General features: G+C 39.8%; 1 protein-coding gene across 1 annotated transcript in view; it reads right to left on the bottom strand.

Annotated features, from left to right (window-relative positions):
• Positions 1–6,701: 6,701 nt before the first annotated feature.
• Positions 6,702–20,208, bottom strand: part of Gad2 (glutamate decarboxylase 2) — a 74,847-nt gene continuing 61,340 nt past the window's right edge. The window contains exons 14-16 of the mRNA XM_046442423.2: positions 18,168–18,275; positions 17,575–17,664; positions 6,702–9,296 (exon numbers count right to left, since the gene is read on the bottom strand). Coding sequence (XP_046298379.1) covers positions 9,123–9,296; positions 17,575–17,664; positions 18,168–18,275 — 372 coding nt within the window. The 3' untranslated portion in view covers positions 6,702–9,122. The remainder of the gene's footprint in view (positions 9,297–17,574; positions 17,665–18,167; positions 18,276–20,208) is intronic.

Below are 20,208 nucleotides of genomic sequence, written 5' to 3'. Positions count from 1 at the left end.
TGGTGTGATAGTAGAAGCAAATGTGACTCCATTTTGTTTTATGACTTCGTCCTGTAAAATAACCATGCCAAGTAGAAGGGTCATGACGGGGGCAAGATGTTCTTTTCCTTTTGCTATAGAAACCTTTAAGAACACGGAACTACCTAATGGGGCATTGTTTCGGTAACTGGGGTGACTGGGCTAACTGTGATTGGTTAGGCTTCCCACCACTTGACTGCACTGTCCCGCTTCTGTAACCTGGCTTGCTTGCATTGGCTGGACCCCTGAATATCCCTTTTGCGGTTTTCAGGCTTATAAGGAGTGCCCTTGCAAATTCGGGGCTGATCAGGGGAACAGCTTTATGTCCTGGTCAGCCGCCACCGGTGTGCTTCAATAAAGGCTTGATTCGATTATACGTGAGTGGTCTAGAAATCAGTTTATGAAACCCCGGGATGAAGCTTTAACTATAATAGTGGGGTGGGTGAAACAGTTAGGCCCTTTACTTAACAGAATTTTCTTCTGTGGATGGATGTAGCAAGTGGAAGCAGTTGCTGCTGAAGCTGCAGAAAGGACTATAGCTTCCCCTGCTGAGGGGATGCCAAGCCCAAGGTAAAGATCTCACTTACATGGTCTTGGGTCTAGGTCTGTTCACCCTCTCTCTCCACCCTATGTCAGAAGTTTTATTCCGTCTTTCGGAAGCACGCATCTTCTCTTCCTGTAGGAAAACATCCATCTGTAGCTACTTTACCCTTTTAAAGCAATTTTTTACTTTACACTTCCCCCAGAGATGGCTGGTGTAACTGTCGAGAGCCATCTGTAGACTATGTGTGGACCAAATCAGCACGGAAGCCCATCGAATAGGGAAATCTGATATTTAGGAACATCCAGTGGCAATCTCGCTGGTAAGATCGCCCAGATACATGTGAGTCCTAGTCAGCTCTGCCAGGTCCCACACAGCACCAGAGATGGGGTGACCTGCTGTAGCCACACAGCTTCTCAGAGATGGGTGTAGCCTGCCAAGATGCCAGTAGACCTGTTGACTGCAAGACACCATGAAGCAAGACTCCATCCCTGACACCTTATCCCTTCCCTTGATGTCCCCCCTAAATAAACCACCAGAGCCATTTTCTAATAGTTCAGCTCCAGTTCCTGTGTGGCCTGGATATCAGGCACTCTGCATTTGAAACTATTTTTTTGAATTTATTTTTATTTCTTCATTAATTATTTCAGACTCTATTTTCTCAGGTGGCTTATCCCCTCCTGACCCGGAGAAATTACCCTGGCAAAGGCGCTGGTCACCTTGTGATATGTAACAGTAGTTTGAGGGCTGGGAGAGCAAGAAGAGGAAATGGCAGAGCAGACTGGTGGTGAAGATGCACAGAGCTACTCCCCAGAAACCGCTGCTCCCCTCAACTACTCTGCTCTGGTCGTCTCTCTGCTCCAACCCTTCCATTTTATAGATATAGACAAAATGCATCCCATTTTGGTGGGGGGGGTACTGGGGATTGAACTCAGTGGCATTCAACCACTGAACCACATCCCCAGCCCTTTTTTGTATTTTATTTAGAGACAGGGTCTCACTGAGTTGATTAGTGCCTCTCTGTTGCTGAGGCTGGCTTTGAACTTGCAACCCTACTGTCTTAGCCTCCTGAGCTAAGGAATTAAATTAAAGGAATTACAGGCATGCACCACCATGCCTGGCTAAAAAATGCCTTTTAATATACTAAATACTCAATGTGTTTTAATAGTACCATTGTTTAATTCTGGAGAAAATGATCTCTCTGATTCTCTTTGAACTTGAACTCTGAGCTATTGATCATTTGGTGTTTGTTCCTCTTTTTTTTAATCAACAACTAAAATGAAGTTAAAAATTTATTGATGAACCACTAAGGTCATTAGATGATGGTGGATGTGTGTGTGTGTGTGTGTGTGTGCAGGTGCACTTTTATCCACATACCTATAGATAGTATATATAAGTATGTATGTGTGTATGCATGTATTTGGGTATGTGTGTTTTGATAAGCAAATAAGTTCGAAGAGCTCAAGGAGCAAGACTGCTATTGCTGTCCCTGTTAATGGAAAATGCATGTGGAAACTCAGGGTCGTTCCATATGGTTAAAAACTGAGTTAAGCTGGGCCCAGTGGCACATACCTGTAATTGTATTGGCATGGGAGGCTGAGGCAGGAGGATTTAGAGTTCAATGCCAACCTCAGCAAAAGTGAGGTGCTAAGCAACTCACTGAGACCCTATCTCTAAATAAAATACAACATAGGATTGGGACATGGCTCAGTGGTTAAGTGCCTCTGAGTTCAACCCCTGGTACCAAAAACAAAACAAAACAGAACCAAAAAATTAAACTGAACATTGCCTTGGATTTCAATGTAGAGCTAGATATATTTACCTAACTGGTGTAGCAGCCATTCTTCAAGCCAGCTCAAATGATAAAACAGAAAAAAAATCTAATTCATAGAAGCAGAGTGTAAGAAGCCCAAGTTAAAGAGTGAAGAAGGATGCAATAGCAAATTTTAAGCTCTAATTGAGGTGCGGGTGATCAGAGAAAGTTAGTTTAGGGAAAGACACCACTAAGAAGCCTTTAGTAATTGCATAATATGAGGATGATAGACAGGGACAGATTCTTCCTCTGTGTCTGTATAGGACAGAAAAGATTCCTCACCCACTACAAGGTTTATGGCTGAAGCAGGCGGACTGAATCTTAATGGACAATCACACACAAGTACAACTGGAGAACAAAGGACATGATCTAAAGGTAATAAAGTGGGGGACTTAGCAAGCCTGTTTGTTCAGATTCTTCTTTGCATCCCACTGTCTTCAGAGATAAGCACATTCCTTTCTTTTGGGTGTAGGGAGAACCCTTCTGGAATGACAATCTTATGATATACTTCTAGGAAAGATCAGCTAAGTTTTATGGCCTGCTGCAGGGAAGAAGGTGTGCAGGGAATTCTTCCTAGTTTTTATGGTTTGCTTTAGGATAAAGTATGAGGGAGAGAAGGTCAGATCTTCCTGCTTCTGTGGTTTCTTCAAATGCAAGGTGCTATATTTTGGAACAGTGGACCTTGAGCCCCATCATATGCATGCTTGAATTTTCTTATTTTGACAATTTTAGTCTGAGAAAATTTACTGATTTTAATCACAAATTTCATAGATGGGCAATCATTTGGATTGTCATTCAAACAATTGAGGGAACATCGAATTTGTAAAAAAATAAATCATGCAAAAAACAAAATGCACAAACATGATAGACAGTCAGGAAATTGGTGGTCTGGGAAGGTCTGACAGAGGAGGTGGAAGTGGAATTAAGCCCAACTGAGAAGAGGGAATCAGTTGTAGAAAATTCTGGGGGCATCAAGAGTAAAGACCCACGTGCCATAAGACATGGGGAAGAGTTGTAATAGGGTAGATTGGATAAAACCAAGTAGTCCAGAATGACTGGGCCATGTACTGAGGCTTCACCAGCTCATCCAAAAGGGCTGTTTATACTATGAATTCTCTGTTTGACAGGAAAATGACTTAATTTTCAGAGATTTAATTTTCCCATATCTAAAATGAGGATGCTGGATTAATATGTGGAAGCTCCTCTAGATGGGCAAGATCTATAAGCCTGTAATGTCAAACCAGCTTCTACTTACATTGTTCCTTGGAGATCAAGTGGCCTCACCTCCCGCCACTACTCAGCTGAGAAGCCCGGGGATGTTAGTGGGCTTGGCCAAGTTCATGCCATGCACCAGGGGAGGATCCATGGACCTATATGGATAGAGGACTACCCATAATACGCTACAGAGACCATGGAGAATCATATTAGGGCTGTGTGTTGGTGGAGGGAAGTGAAAAGGGAAAGGAACTAAGATGGGAGGAAAAGAAACAGATGTTGTTTATAATAAACAGAAGGCAATTAAAGCAGAAGACAATGCAAAAGATGACGTTCTCAGTCTGAACTTGTTGAGTAGGTGTCCAATGAACTCTACTAACCAAAAGTAAGTAGTTGGGGAGTTTAAAGAAGGATGAGTGTTTAAGGAAGTGGTGCCGCAGTCTGGCTGGGCACAAATCACGAGCCACTGAAGCAGGAACAAACTTTATTTCTGAACTCCACAAGCACACTCCACACATGCTCCCCGGGAACTCTCCTGAATGTCACGCGGCTCCTCTAGGAACCACCAACCGGAAATCCCTCCTCCGGCACTTCCCCAACCAATGCGAACTCTTCAGGAATCCCCGCAAGAGCTCAACTGGAACTCAATGGGAACTCCGCAAGAACTCGCTGGCGTCACCTCTCAACCACTACTATTGGCAAAATTCCAGGGGCCATTCTGACTTGGCTGTGGCTCTCAGCAAGGTGGCATGAGCTGACTTATAGAATTCATATATCATTACATCAGCAGTGCAAGAATAAGACTTGTTAAGTAATTATTGGGTGCCAAGAGCCATGCTAAGTGTCATACATACATTTTATCCAATCCAACAAAAGCCTTATAAAGGAGGTTACTGTTCCAAAACTGGAAAACAGAGTCAGAGTATTTAGTTGATGTGCTTAGGGTCTCCCAGATGGTCAGTAGTAGGGCTGTGATTTATTCCAGGTAATCTGGCTCCCAAGCCTGTACTCTCAACATTCACGATATCCTGCTCCCCAGATCAAAGAGGAATGGGAAATTCTTTCTAGAACCGGGGAATAATGTGAACAAAGGCAGGAATGCACAGCAGCTTCTCTTTAGTTGGTAATTTTCTACTGGTTTCCCTGTGAGCTCCAATTCAGTTAACTGGAAAATCTTGTAATCTTTCCCCCCTTATGTCCTTCCTCACCCCGACATCTGCTTGAAATAGTATCTTTTTACTCCAGCACCCTATCATTAAGGGTACTCAGACTTTTAGGAGTAGCCTGGCCCCCCAAAAGAACATCCATCTATTAAATCCCTATGGTTTTCTAGCTTTTAACTTACCTACACCTGCTCTTAAGAGCTTAGGAGAAAAGCCCCTGAACCCATATGACCTCTAACACTTGTACATCACGGAGGTCTGGAAATGCATTTACCACAGAAAATGCACATCATAATCATAACCTATGTGCATATGGCGCTCTGTTTTGGACATCCCATCCACTCAGAAACATGTGACCTCTTTGAATTTTCTAGGTCATGGGTTTTCTATGGAACTGAGAATGGGGGAAATAATATTATTTGATATTTGATATTATTATGGAAATATGATTATAGTTTCAGCTGCGACAATAGTATTGACAATTTTTAAGAGTCCTTATTTTTCACAGATTCATACCAAGATAATTTGGTATGAGGAGAAAATGGGATAGAGGAATAAATGAACCAAGTTTCAGGCTCTGAATCAGTAAATGTTGAAGCTGGGTGAAGGCTACATAGGAGTTTATTAGGCTATTTCCCCCACTTTTTTATGTATGTGAAATTTTCATAATAAAATGTTTTTTGAAAGATTGCATTTGATTGATGAAGAAACCATAGTTGTACAAATGATATCCTCCAGAAGTTCAGAAAAGAGTGGATGAAGAGGTAAGACTCCCAAACACCCTGAACTCCAGGACAAGAGAAGGGTCTTTTCCCAAAGAAATTCATTGAAAATTATCTTTACCACACGACAGAGTCAGAAATAATCATCCACTGCTTGAGAGTTGTCCACATTTACACATTTATTTGGGTTTAGAGAGACAACACAGATAAAATACTTTGATCATACACAAGTTTACATTTGGTAAGAAGAACAGGTTACCACGTTTGTATATTTTATTTTTAATTTTTTTTTCTGTCTTTAGTAATGGAGTGACGCTGGGGAAATGTCGATGTCATTCAGAAACACCAGTTGGGAACAGTATTTTGGCACACATGACTAATAGATACACAGTTTGCATTTAGCACTTAAAACAGAAGAGCACGTGCAAGATGATTCCCAGTTTGAGGTTCCTCCATTCTTTGTCCTGCTACTATATTTACACCTGTGCTTTCTTGGTCCATATTCTGAGGAGTAGCACCTACTCCAAGGCCCAGCAGCCAACAAACACCTGCAATGTTGGCTATTTGTGACACTCCATAATTGGTTTCTTTTATTCCTAGAGACGAAGTAGTGTTCACCTTGCATTTTCTGAAATCACACAGTTCTCAAAGGAGATTTCTCAAGAGGGGACTTAGCTGAGGGCAAGTTCTCAATTAGAGCTGATGTGGAGGGCATACATTTTATTTTGGCAGGGGAGGATGAGAGAGGAGAGAGAAAGAACAGGAACACAAGCAAGTGCAGTTCTCATAATATCAAAGTTCAACACAGCTACCACACAGAAGAAAACATACCAATAATATATTGTACAAGCTTTTACAGCAACACATGTTGATTTGCGACACTGTACAGTTCAGATATAAAGTGCACAACCCCAATCTGAGGTGACAAGACAGTACTATCAATGTAATAAAGGCAACACAGTCACACACACTCAATTTCCTTTTCTTGCCTTACATCCTGTGACAGTACGTGAAGTCCATACCATTTGTAGGTCTCAGATAAAGACATACTGTACTTTTTTTTCAAGTATTTTAAATAATTAACACAATATTGCTGTATAAATAAAAATGGCCATGTCAATTATGATTAAAGCTAAAACCAAACATTTCTAAGATTTTTAAAGAATGGTCCCACATAAAGATTTCTGGCACTGGGAATTTGGGCTAATGTTCAAAACACTCTCTCTTCCTTCTTTTTTTTTTCCCTTGGTTCCTTCCTTCTTCCCTTCCTCCTTCCATCTTGTGAGGACTACAGATCTACCTTAAAGAGTACTTATTAAATTACTGGGAGCCATTAGGATTTAATTTGCCTCCTTTCCTGGGCTATGGGTGGTAAGGATTTCCCTGGACAGGCCTGGGCAAGTTTCCCAGCAAATCTGAGGAAAGAACTAGAAGGACCTAGAAAGGGCAGAGGTGGGAGAGAGAAGAAACCCTATTGGTAAAAATTATTTGGTTGGAACTTCATACACAGGTACGAATTCTCCTTTTAAATTCCACCATGCCATCAAGCTACAAACAGGTTCTGCTGTAGGATCTGTCCTCCGGGTGCTAAGCATCCTGGGGAGAGAGAGATTGGTCCAACAGGGTTCAGAACCCCGTCATCTTCTCCAAGTAAAACAGCGGGTTTGATAGATTAGAGTCTCTGCCTCTGAAATGAGACCTTTGGGCCTGAAGCTCAAGATGGATGGGCAATGTTGTGCGTATTCTCAGGAGTCAATTCTAGAAAGGAGAGGGATGCTTGCCCATTAGAGAAAGTCTACAATGTAGATAAAGTTATTTTTTTTTTCTAGATGCCATAGGGAATCCATTTGCTTTCTAGACAGAAAAGCCCAAAGCCATATCAAGTCTGAATGTTATATACCACCTAGGAGAAATAAGGTGGGGGAAAACTCATGAAGATTTTAGATGGCTACATCCTGGTTATATTATGGGGTATTTCTATGTGTGAAAGGACAGAGCCCTCTTTCTTCTGTACCAGTAGTAGCCTTTCTGACTATTGAACTTCCCAGTCTATACAGAAAGGAAGAATGTGGCTAGATTTGTATCTGCACTCTGGATAGCTGAGGCTGCAGTTCTCCTACCAGCTCTTGGAATCAGACATTCTGTGGCCCCATAAATATCTATGGGAGCTTTGCTAGTCTCTCTATCAGGTTTGCAGAGGAAGATAGATCTTTTTTTAAAAAATATTGTTCAAATTTTAATACTTTCTGCATATTCTGGTTACTTTGGCTTTTGATGGGGACATACGATAAAAAGGTCTTCATATATCTCAAAATCTAAGGTGAAGAGCTTATTTCGTGAAAGAAAAAGAACCACTCATTGGAATATTAATTCATTATTTAGGATCTAAGTGAGAGAGAGAGTCTAGCAGGAGAAATTTTTGTATACAGGAATGGGTAGGGGATGGGGATAAGTAATTACCCAGGAGGTAAATGACTCCTTCCAGGGATGGTAGCAACATGGCATCCAGGATGATGTCATTGTTGTCCCACAGGGCTCTCTTCTCCCAAGGCTGAATTTAACATTATGGGCTCACCACATTCTGGGAAAGTGTTTCATTCCCTTTTGCTCAGGCTGATTAGGTTTTATTTTTATTTTTTCTAATTAATCCAAATGACCTCATAAAAGAATACTGTTTGGGAAGATGCCTCAAAAATCAGCATCAACCTTCTGTCCAAAACAGGTCCAACTAAATATTAGAATAGAGATGCCTACGATAATTTAATCTCAGATGAAACTTAACTTGTCATGCTTACAGGGTGGGTCTGCTAAAGGAAAACTGGGTGAGACATTTAAATGGGAATAGAATCTTAATTGCTGATCTGATCAATCAGCTTTATAAAATTGCAACATTCTTTTTTGTTGACTTTGAAATACTAACTTTAGAGATGTGATAAGCCATAACATGTTCTGAAATAAGGTCTTATACCCTTTAAGAATTTTGTGGGCCTATGTGTTAAAATAACCTTGCTAAGTGTTTTATTGTGCCTTCATTAAAAGAAAGAGAGAAAAAAAAATCTGGCTTAGGTTGCATATCTGCCCCTGCAGTTTGTATAACCCATATAAAATAAAAATCTATATGTTACAAAATAGGATTTCTTTTTAATATATATATTTTCCTTTGTAAAATTATATGTATTTAAATACATTTGAAATGTTGCTATAGGTAAATTAGAAATTTTTTTTCTAATACTATGAAAAAGGCAAGAGTTTTTATTGTCAACATACAGTTTATATTTACTTTATCCTTTTTACTGCACCCCCAAAGAACCTTTTAGGATTCAGGGGCAATTTGGCACTATTCAATCCTACTACTCTGACATGAAAATAAAGTTTGATTTGCACACTATATTAAAAGTAAGGGAAGTATTTATAACAATTTTAAGCTTTTCCTTATTGATTAGAACACAGCCGTTTGTCACTAATTATTAGAGAGGTATACTGAACTTAAGAAAGGGTTTTTAAAAGGAGCAATTTTTAAACTGTACTCTACTCTGACACCACAATATAGAAATAGATTTACTTTGGAACAAACTACAAATACATTTACACCGTTTGTGACAACTTAATTGTCTACTTAGAGAATTGAAACAGCTTAGTGAGTTAAGTTATTATAAATCTTGCCCAAGGCGTTCTATTTCTTCAATCAGGAAGTCAATGTCTTGGTGAGTTGCTGCAGGATTTGAGATGACCATGCGGAAGAAATTGACTTTGTCTCCCAAGGGTTGGTAGCTGACCATCGTGGTCCCGTACTCCATCATTCTGGCTTTGATCACTGGAGCCACCTGTGGGAGAGACCATATCAGCATGGTGGTTCTTTCCTCTGGGGACAATCCTTTTGCCAAGGAACCCACTAGCAAGAAGCATTTTTATTCTTTAACTCAACAGAACATATTCGTTCTCTCTTGAAGGAATTGCCTCCAAGTTTTCATGGGATCAGAGCACCTGAACAGTTTAATCCACTCAAGATCCTGAAGCCGATAGGAATAATAATAGTAGGTTCTCAGGCACTTGCTACCTTAGTCTTGACTTTCTAGTTAGTGTGTTGGGAGAATGAGAAGAATCTAGTTTGGATCCCAAGGTTGAGTGGTTCAGCAATGTAGAGGAGGTTCCCTGAGCCACTCCCCAGCCAGAAAATATAAAATCATTGGAAATAAAACATAATTCAGAGAACTGTTACCAAGAGGTAAGCCTCTGTATCTAGTGATGTATGAAAATAACAGACTTGGCAACTCTCTTGAGACCTTAAACTTTTCTAGTTTCTTTTTACTTTCTTTTGGCATTGCCTCCATTTGTAAGATACTTTGAAAGGTAGCCATTAATAGCATGAAGAACTGGCTGGGGTAGAAAACTGAACCCGTAAGGACTTTAAGACAGGAGCATATCCCAGGCCAAGATTTTACAGGATTTCTGCCAGGCTGCTCCTAACAGCCTTAGTTCTCTGTGGGTTATAAAATGAAATTATGCTCTTTAGCTTGGCACAAAGACCTTTGTCATCCAGCTCTGAGGGATGATCATCTTCCTCTGCTCACCAAAATGAATCTTCAAGTCTGACAAGACTAATTTTTACAAATATCCCTTGGATGTACCACCCATATTTTCGTCTTTCCATACTGTCATCCATCTAACTATATCACGCTTATTCACTTTGCTTAGAATCCCTTTCTCTTTCAGGTCACATCCTGCATAGGCTGCAGGACTCTGCCATGATCCTACAACAGCTATAAAGCCTTTCCTGTCTTCTCTAGTCCATTAGTATCTTTCTTCTAGGTTGTAATTACATGATTCCTACCCAGAGATTCCAACTACATGCTAATTTTCTATTGACCTGCTACTGATGAGCAAATACATTTTCCCTCTCTACCTCATCTGTAAACTCCTGGAGGGCAGGTGCAGTATCTTTTGCTTTTTAGTACAATGCTGGGTACATGTTGAGGGCTTTCTCAGTTTTAATTGACTATAAAGAGTAGCAATAATAGCAACAGCTATCTAGGAAGACACATACATTTAAGGTGATTCCAATTGGATGTATGATATGTCCACATATATTTACTGTTGGAATTTGTAAATATAATGTCTGATCTTTTAAGTTCATTGCTGCAAATATATAACCAGGAATAGTAGAAGTCAAAGAAGGCTTAGTCTTATTTGAGATATACATGATTAGAAACTCAGCTGAAAATGGTAACCATATCTTATATCACACTGGGCTTCACTTTCAACAAAAGTTAGATTCAAATGGAATGCCCTTGAGAGTCAACTTATAAGTAATCATCGCTTCACAACAATGCTTTTCATCTTCAATGTACTCAATGAACAAAGCCAACAAGGTTTCCATGAGGTTCAACTATGCATTGGTTACCAAAGAAAGACAAGGGAGACAGGCAGAATTCACTCTCATCTTTACACCACATTCTGAAAACAGTTTCCTCATCTAAAAATAAATGTGGATAATGATTCCAGCACTAATATTTTCTGACTCTAGATTAAAGAGTTCTTACATCCCTTCCTGCCTCTTCCTTGTTCCATGGAGATGATATAAAGAAGAAATCTTCTGTTGGATGAATCCTTTCACCTAAAGGGTTAAGGATGTACACAGAGCACTGGGCTCATCCCAAGGAATAAATATTTTTTAAAAAATTTAAATATCTTAAGTCTGGAATTAAGTTCTGAAAGTAGATCTACTAGAATATTCTAGCATAAGGACATGAAATTTGTCACTTTGTGCTGGGGGCATCAAAAGTCACTGTGTTCCTGGGAAGAAAAATCTTAAATTAGAAAAGGAATTCTAAATCCACATGGCTACAGAAATTCAAGGGAAAAAGGTCACATAACCATCTCTCAGTTTTATTTGTACAAGTTATACTTGATCTTTAGTATTGGTAAAACAATGATAATGCTTGACTAAAGCAACTTGAACTCTCAATTCATTTTCATGGGCAACCCAAGCAAAAACACATAAGAATAGCAGTGGTTACTAAGGACAATAATCTTTAACCTCTCAGATGAATGTAAATCAAAGGTCAAAAGAATAATGCAACAGATTTCGACATAAAGTGAAATTGAATCCCCTCAATTCCTGAAGCAAGCTGAGTTGGCAGGAATCACAGCTATTTGAAAACATAACTTTTTATGTTTTCAAAAAAAAAAAAACATAACTTTTTTTTTTGGTTGTTTACAGAAAATACTGATGAACTCATTTTGGTTGTTTCCAGAAAATACTGATGAACTCAAATTAGCTGGAACATGGAATATCTACCTCATTGCATATTTACTAATTGCAAGTTAAAAAGGAAAATAAGAGTCCTGTGGTTCTGATAGAGATTTTTCTTTTATATCTCATTTTGAAAGTCAGATTCTTTATTTTCTGAAAAAAGAAAGTGAATTGGGAAAGACAAGGGGCTATAGTTTGAAGAATTCACTAAAGACCTAATCTATAAGATTTGGGGGGCTTTAAAAAGAGATATAGGTGTCTGTTCAGGTCCTTGGCCCATTTGTTGATTGGGTTGTTTGTTCTCTTATTGTCTAATTTTTTGAGTTCTTTGTATACTCTGGATATTAGGGCTCTATCTGAAGTGTGAGGAGTAAAGATTTGTTCCCAGGGTGTAGGCTCCCTATTTACCTCTCTTATTGTTTCTTTTGCTGAGAAAAAACTTCTTAGTTTGAGTAAGTCCCATTTGTTGATTCTAGTTATTAACTTTTGTGCTATGGGTGTCCTATTGAGGAATTTGGAGCCCGACCCCACCGACTGTAGATCGTAGCCAACTTTTTCTTCTATCAGACGGTGCGTCTCTGATTTGATATCAAGCTCCTTGATCCATTTTGAATTCACTTTTGTGCATGGCGAGAGAAAGGGATTCAGTTTCATTTTGTTGCATATCAACAAGTACATGAAAAAATGCTCAACATCTCTAGCTGTCAGAGAAATGCAAGTCAAAACCACCCTAAGATACCATCTCACTCCAGTAAGATTGGCAGCCATTAGGAAGTCAAACAACAACAAGTGCTGGCGAGGATGTGGGGAAAAGGGTACACTTGTACATTGCTGGTGGGACTGCAGATTGGTGCAGCCAATTTGGAAAGCAGTATGGAGATTTCTTGGAAAGCTGGGAATGGAGCCACCATTTGACCCAGCTATTCCCCTTCTTGGTCTATTCCCTAAAGACCTAAAAAGAGCATGCTATAGGGACACTGCTACATCGATGTTCATAGCAGCACAGTTCACAATAGCAAGACTGTGGAACCAACCTAGATGCCCTTCAATAGACGAATGGATAAAAAAAATGTGGCATTTATACACAATGGAGTATTACTCTGCATTAAAAAATGACAAAATCATAGAATTTACAGGGAAATGGATGGCATTAGAGCAGATTATGCTAAGTGAAGCTAGCCAATCCCTAAAAAACAAATGCCAAATGTCTTCTTTGATATAAGGAGAGTAACTAAGAACAGAGTAGGGACGAAGAGCAGGAGAAGAAGATTAACATTTAACAGGGATGAGAGGTGGGAGGGAAAGGGAGAGAGAAGGGAAATTGCATGGTAATGGAAGGAGACCCTCAGGGTTATACAGTGGAGGAGGTAGAGAGAGAGGAGGGGAGGGGAGGGGAGAGGTGGGGAGGGGGGAGGGTGGATGATGGGAAAGGCAGCGGAGCACAACAGACACTAGTATGGCAATTTGTAAATCAATGGATGTGTAACTGATGTGATTCTGCAATCTGTGTATGGGGTGAAGGTGGGAGTTCATAACCCACTTGAATCAAAGTGTGGAATATGATATGTCAAGAAATTTGTAATGTTTTGAACAACCCACAATAAAAAATTAAAAAAAAAATAAAAATTGTAAAAAGGCAAAAAAAAAAAAAAAAAAAAGAGATATAGGGTGCTTTTCTCTCCATTGTGCCATTAACTTTTTCAATCCTTTAGCAAACAGTAGGCAGGGAATGTCTTTTCCTAAGAGGGGCATCTTCACTATGAAACAGAAGCTATTTCAAGCTATCAAATATATTTTTCACTATGTGTTAGAAGGCCCTTTGGTTTTTAAATCTTAGAAACCTAAGAAATTTTTGAAAAATGAGAAAGCAAAATAGTTATGTTCTGAAATGTTAAAATCTCATCAATTAGATCTCCCATTACACTTACATTGAGTTATCTTAAATATGAGGCCAGATTACATCCTTAACAATTTATTATTAGATCCATAGTTGGTTTTTAAAAGCTGACAATTAGTTTAGAACTATAAAAGCTGAAAGAAGAGATGTACATAAGGATCAAGAAAAATTACAATTAAAATAATAAGGGGCTGGGCCTAGTGGCACATGCCTGTAATCCCAGAGACTCTGGAGGCTTAGACAGGATATTGCAAATCAAGACCAACCTCGGCAGTTCTGCGAGGCCCTAAGCAATTTAGAGAGACCCTGTCTCAAAATTAAAAAAAAAAAAGAAAGATTGGGGATATAGTTCAGTGATAAAGTGATCCTGGGTTCAATTCACAGTTAAAAAAAAAAAAAAGGCGGGGGGTGGGGGGGCGCTTGGGAGTATGACTTAGTGGTAAAACATTTGCCTAGCATTGCAAAGTACTGGATTCAATCCCTAGTATCAACAACAAAACAAAACAAAGAATAGAAGAACCAGAATTTGAAAGTGTAGTTCAGTGGTAAAGACTTCCTTAGCCTACTTGAGGCCCTGAGTTCCCTCCCTGGTATCTCATGGGATGGAAAATTAAAAGGAAAATTAAAAATGGACCAACTTTTGGGTTGTAGCTCAGTGGTTGAACACTTGCCTTGCATGCACTGGGTTTGATCCTCAGCACCACATGAAAAATAAATAAATAAAGATATTTTTAAAAAATAGACCAGATTTTTCATTCTTTTTAAATAAACATTTGCCTGGAGTCTACTTGATGCTCCTTCCCTGTGTCTAAGGTGTGTGTTTGGGAACTCGTCCTGTAGGGCCCCAAGCATTCTTGATCTACTCTGCTTGGGTATACGCCACTTGTACCCTCCTGGGCAGCAGGAAACACCCTAACCATGCTCATCTTTACCTCCTCATGAGGATGTGACAATCTGTGATAGTAAGAACTACTTGTCATCTAGCTATCTGTCCCCAAGTCTGTGCATTCTGGGAAAAGGCCTATGATCCACTATTAGGTTTCCTAAATGCTGTTCCCCTTCTTTATTATGGAATGTGCAAAAGGTGCTTGCTATAATCTGAACGTGTCCCCTCAAATTCATATGTTGAAATCTTAACCTCCAAAGTGATGGGATTAGGAGGTGGGGTCTTTGGAAGCCTCTGCCTTCATGAATGGGAAATACCTTATAAATGTGACCCCAGAGAGCTCCTCTGCCCACTTTCTTCCATGTGAGGACACAAATCAGAAAAGGGATGTCTATGAACCAGAAAGTGGGCCTTCAGCTCGTACAGAATCCACCAGCATCTTGATCTGGGACTTCCCAGCTTCCAGAACTGTGAGAAGTAAATTTCTGTTGTTTATACACCACCCAGTCTATCGTAATCCAAAAAGCCTACCTACAATGGGGCTTTACTCAGCAAATGACTTTTAGTGTTTTTCATGCTGAAGCCTCATATCAGGCATTTAGACACAAAGAGTACTTTCTGTACTTGGCCTTGTGTTGCCTGGAATTGAACTTTGTTCTCTTGTTTCCCACATGCTATACAGAAGACTCCATGTTTCCTCCCATTTGGGATCTATGACAGCTCTAGAAGAAATAAGAGAATGTTTCTTGTCTGCTCTATCTATGACAGCCACAAGCCACAGTTGGGCACTTGTGGCCAGTATGTCTGAAGAGCCAAACTTCTGGTTGAATTTAATTTTAACTAATTTAAATTTAAATGTAAATAGATGCACATGTGGGTATTACTATTATACTAGACATTATGGATTATTTCACCTCAGCTCTCTCCTAAGTGTGTGAGATTTGACTGGTTCCTATACATTATAATTTAAGGGTTTTATACTTATTAGGGAAGTTTTCTGAAACTCAGAAACATTATCCAAAAAGATGGACAAAAGCTAACCTCCATATTTCATGTGATTCTATTTTCATTTCCAAATTGGAATTCTCTGTATTATAGTCATGAAAATTGAGTCACAGCTGAGAGAAAAATCAGAATTCATTTTGCCATCCTCAGAGACTTTCAGATTTGAATGATTAATAGTATAAACACAGTCTACTAATACAGATTGTAATCACCGTCTTCAGGAAGTAATTTCCATTCCTATCACAGATTACATGATAAACTCAAGTCCGAGAGTCATTTGAAGGGTTGTATTTAAAGGCAGAAGCCTCACTAATTGGACTTTTTCTCAGAAAATGAAGAAAAAGAACTTTGGGGTCTGTATTCCTATCTTGCCCCTCCCTCAGCCCAGTGCTAATGAACTGAATGAACAAATGATATCAGCTGAAACCCTCTGTGGAATCTCTATGTGGTTAGTGGGTTTATTAAAGAAACAAAGGGCAACAAGAACAGAAAAGTCTAAATTTTTAATTAACTTCTAACTAACGAGCTTGTCAAAGAAAATTAGTCATTATTAAGATACTTTACAATATGGAGAAGCAACACCATAAAACTCTAGGTTTTTCTCTCACATGACTGTCAAACCCAGTTGCTTTTGTTTGTGAGTTTTAACCTGTGGCTATTGTCTAGTCTAATGTGACCTCTCTATCCCTCCCTCCCGCCTCTTGGGCTTGATTTCTTGGGATGAATCAATTCAATACAACTGCAGCCTCTGCCACCTAGATACATGTCCCAGGGATCCAGGCTCTATGTGCTTACTTCCATGTTCCTTGGGTTAGTGATTCTCAGCCTGGCTGCACACGGAATCAACTGAAGAACTTCTAGAACCACTCCCAGCACCATCCAAGAGTAACTGGGTTAAATTCCCAGGGTAAGATTTGGTCATCCTGGATGTAAAGCTTCTGGATGATTCTAACACTGGGGTTAGAAACCACTACTCTAAAGGCTGAAGACCTCAGCAGCATGTAAATTTCTTCCCCATGAGGAGTTTGATTCTGGGTCCCTTAAGGACAGATGTTTTAAGCTTTTCAGAGGCCTTTACGATTATAAAAAATTCCATTCTTTACATCTTTCTTTACATTTCTAAACAAAGTGTTCTGAAAGGTCAATGAGTTGGTGCAGCTCCTTAGAAGTGGGGGAGCAGGCCTGTCTAGCTCCTGGAAGTGACTGGAGGGGTTCCTTCTTCTATGGTAAATGAAGAAACCCCAAAACTAACAGATGCTCGGAGATGCAAATACATATGCTCATCCCTAGTTCCTATTTTTACAGAGCCACGGGAGATGGGTCCTGTATTCGTCTCCCCAGATGAGCATCGTAAACCATATTTGCCCAGTGTGTAAATGCTGGGGAAAGGTTCGAAAAATAATTAAAGATAAAAGGCAGCTTACTGACCAGAGTAGAATCTGAAGTTCAAGCTTCAGGCTCTAGAGTCAGACTGTCTTTATGATTTTGGGAAACTTGCTTTTTCTCTCTGTTCTTCAGTTTCTCCATCAGTAAAATGGGTGACAGCAGTACTTCCCCATATCAACCCACACCAGTCTGCTATGAGACTTTAAGTGACTTAATGCCCAAATCAGGTTTGCCTGGGACTAATACATACACTAAATAGTGGCTGTTATTTTATTTCTGATTATTATTATTTTCTGGGACAGGCTTAACCTTGGCATCTCCAGAGGGTCAGCAGCAGCTCTAATTTTTAAAGATTCTGGCACCTGAAGTCTCTTTTGTGCTCATAACTGAGTACCAGTTTTGCTTGGAAAAATCAATGAACATCAACAAAGGTTCTTGCTGCTTTCTGAATGCCAGTAAATATTATCACCCAATCGATTATTTTAGGACATCTGAAACTCTCTTAAAAAACAAGAAACAGATTTGTGAAAAGTCTAGATATATTGGCTCTCTGGGAGCCACAGAATGGGGGGAGATCCTTGAACTAAGGTTGGATTTCTCATAAAGACACACGTATGTCATAAGGGCATATGACAGGGCCAATATGCATACATATCAAAGCAACTCAGCACTTACCTTTGAGAGGCGACTCATTCTCTCTTCATTGTCTTCCAGAGTGCGCAAACTGGGAGGTATATACCAGAAGCAGACATTTGTGTGCTGAGGCTACAAAGAGGAGAGTAAAATTCATACGTGGCCCAAACTGGCCATTTTGAAAATTCCACAGGTGGGCTGGGGATGTGGCTCAAGCAGTAGTGCGCTCGCCTGGCAAGCACGGGGCTCTGGGTTCGATCCTCAGCACCACATAAAAATAAAATAAAGATGTTGTGTCCGCCAAAAACTAAAAAATATTAAAAAGTCCTCTCTTTCTCTCTCAAAAAAAAAAAAAATTCCACAGGCATTTCAAATCTGCTTACCTGTCAGCTTCAGAGTACAATTCCTACTTTTAAATCAGTAGTGGTCTTTGGAGTGCCTCACTTTCACATTACATCAGGTTATTTGTGAGTCTGATCTTTATACCAGCCCAGAAGAGCTACTCTGTCATCCCCTACTTCCCCTTTGTAATGATCCCACTTAGCTGGACAGCACGTTATGTATATCAGAAAATATTAGTGATAAGGATTGGAATCCACCAAACTTTGGGGGATTGTGGAACTCTGAATACATACCTTTCCATCAAACACCATTTCATATCCTTCTCGGTTTTTTATGATATTGTATAAATACTCTGCCAGCTCCAAACACTTATCAATGTGTGCTTCAAATCCAGTAGTCCCCTAAGGATGACAAGAACAAAGCCCATTAGGCAGGCTGAGGATGTCAGTACAGCTTTTAAGCAGAGATGTGGGACAGAAGTGAGCCCTCTGGAAACTGATGGTGATTCTCAGGGCTGTTCTGGTAACTTTCTTTACACAAAACTATTTCTAGAGGCTTTTTTTTTTCAATTATTTCCCTTTTAATGCGGTCCCCATCAGGTGTTTTTGTTCCCTTTCATTAGTGTTCTCCACAGCTGACTCCTTTTCTTCCTAAGCCTCCATTCCCCAGGCAATTATTTTGATTACTCGAGGGGAAAATTTGCCTTGCAGTTCATAGAAGTAATCATGGAAGCCATTAATAACAGAAGGGCTGGGCTGGTTCCTTCCTGCAGATAAGAAGCATCATCAGACCCCCACCCCCACGCCACCCGCCACCAGGATGCCTGCTGAGGCCCCACCACCACCATGTAAATTTTCTATTCCCAGACCCCATATTTGATCACTAATGTACCCTCATTATAGAACAAATGGGGTAGGCACTCACTGAATGTAAGTTGAACAAATGAATGAATGAATCTTAGGGTGCATGCAGATGCTTTGTGAGCCTGTCATTCTGCCAAGCTCCTTAGAGAGCTCCTTTGTTGGTGGATAAATGACTTGCATGTCTGCGGTGAGTGAATAGTGATTGATACAGAGGTCTTTTCGTTTTCAGCTCTGGAAGCCTTGGATCTGGACTTATGTAAGACAACATGAGCGCCTAGGATAGAGGTGGTTTGATGTCAGGACACACGAGGGAATTACTTTTCAAAATGCTTCTCCTCTGATCTCCTTCAGCATTTCCTAAATGCTAACAGAAAGCTTAGAAAAACAGCTAGTGCTCATCCTGGGAGCATTTAGAACTGGCCTATCAGGAATTAAGCCAACATGGAACTCCAGGGAGTAATTGTAATGGAGATAAGATGGACTGACTTTCTTGTTCACATGTGGTCTCCTAAAATGGGGACCCAGCATAGCCCTGGGTTGCAAAATCCAAAGCATATTTAAGAACAAACTTCACTAAAGGAATCTAATGGTTTCAGTAATCTTTGAAGATTGCTCTCCCAAGCTGATTGGCTAAAGATATCTGTCTGTTCTGATGACCTCTAAGAAGGGCTTAGACTGATACCCAAATACTCAGGTCAGCACCTGTACCGTGAGCTCCATAGGCCTGTGGGTACTAATGAAATTAGATTGGTTTAGCTTAGCCTGACAGCTTGGGTCCACTTGGAATGAACTCTGACTCTGTAGGAACTTACAGAAAGAGTGGCCTAAGTACCAAGGTCCGATTTCTCCTAAAGACATGCATATGTCATTAAATGACACTTTTGAAATAGCTACAGAATCTCTTGCTGCCATTTCCATTTTGCAGCTGCCACCCTAGTTCAGGCCCCATTGCTTTTTGTCCTAGCTCCCTAACCACCCTTCAGTCAATTTGGACTCTCTACTACTCTCAGAATATGCACTTGAAGTCCATATTTGCCCTTCTTGGAGTATTCTCTCAGCTCTTTTGCTTGAAATCCTATTTATTCTATCTATTCTGTTCAAATCCCAACTCAGAGGTTATCTCTTGATATAGCTTTCTTTGTTCTCAAACTAGGAAGGAGCTCTCCATTCTTTAAGTCCTTTATTTGTGTTTCTTTTATGACCAGTTGTATTGTGTTTTATATGAAGATATCTCTGCACTAATCTGATCCTGCCTGGAAAATAATAACCTCCTTATCTCATCTCGTACAGCCCCAGGCATGAAAACAGATACTCAATAGCTACTTATTAAAATTAATTAACATTTTATTAGAGATAAAGTGAAATTTCAGTTACTTGGCAAAGAATGCCAGACAATAATCTCCCTTTAAATAATTTTCCCTCAGCCATTTGCCAGTCCCTTTTTTATCCACATTTTCAATTAGAGAGTGAT

This window comes from Marmota monax, unplaced genomic scaffold, assembly GCF_021218885.2.
Source record: "Marmota monax isolate L192 unplaced genomic scaffold, Marmota_monax_Labrador192_F-V1.1 WCK01_AAM20220418_F8-fsc00072, whole genome shotgun sequence".
NCBI lineage: Eukaryota > Metazoa > Chordata > Mammalia > Rodentia > Sciuridae > Marmota > Marmota monax.
The sequence above is the reverse complement of the archived record's forward strand: the minus strand, read 5'-3'. Positions and strand labels throughout refer to the sequence as shown.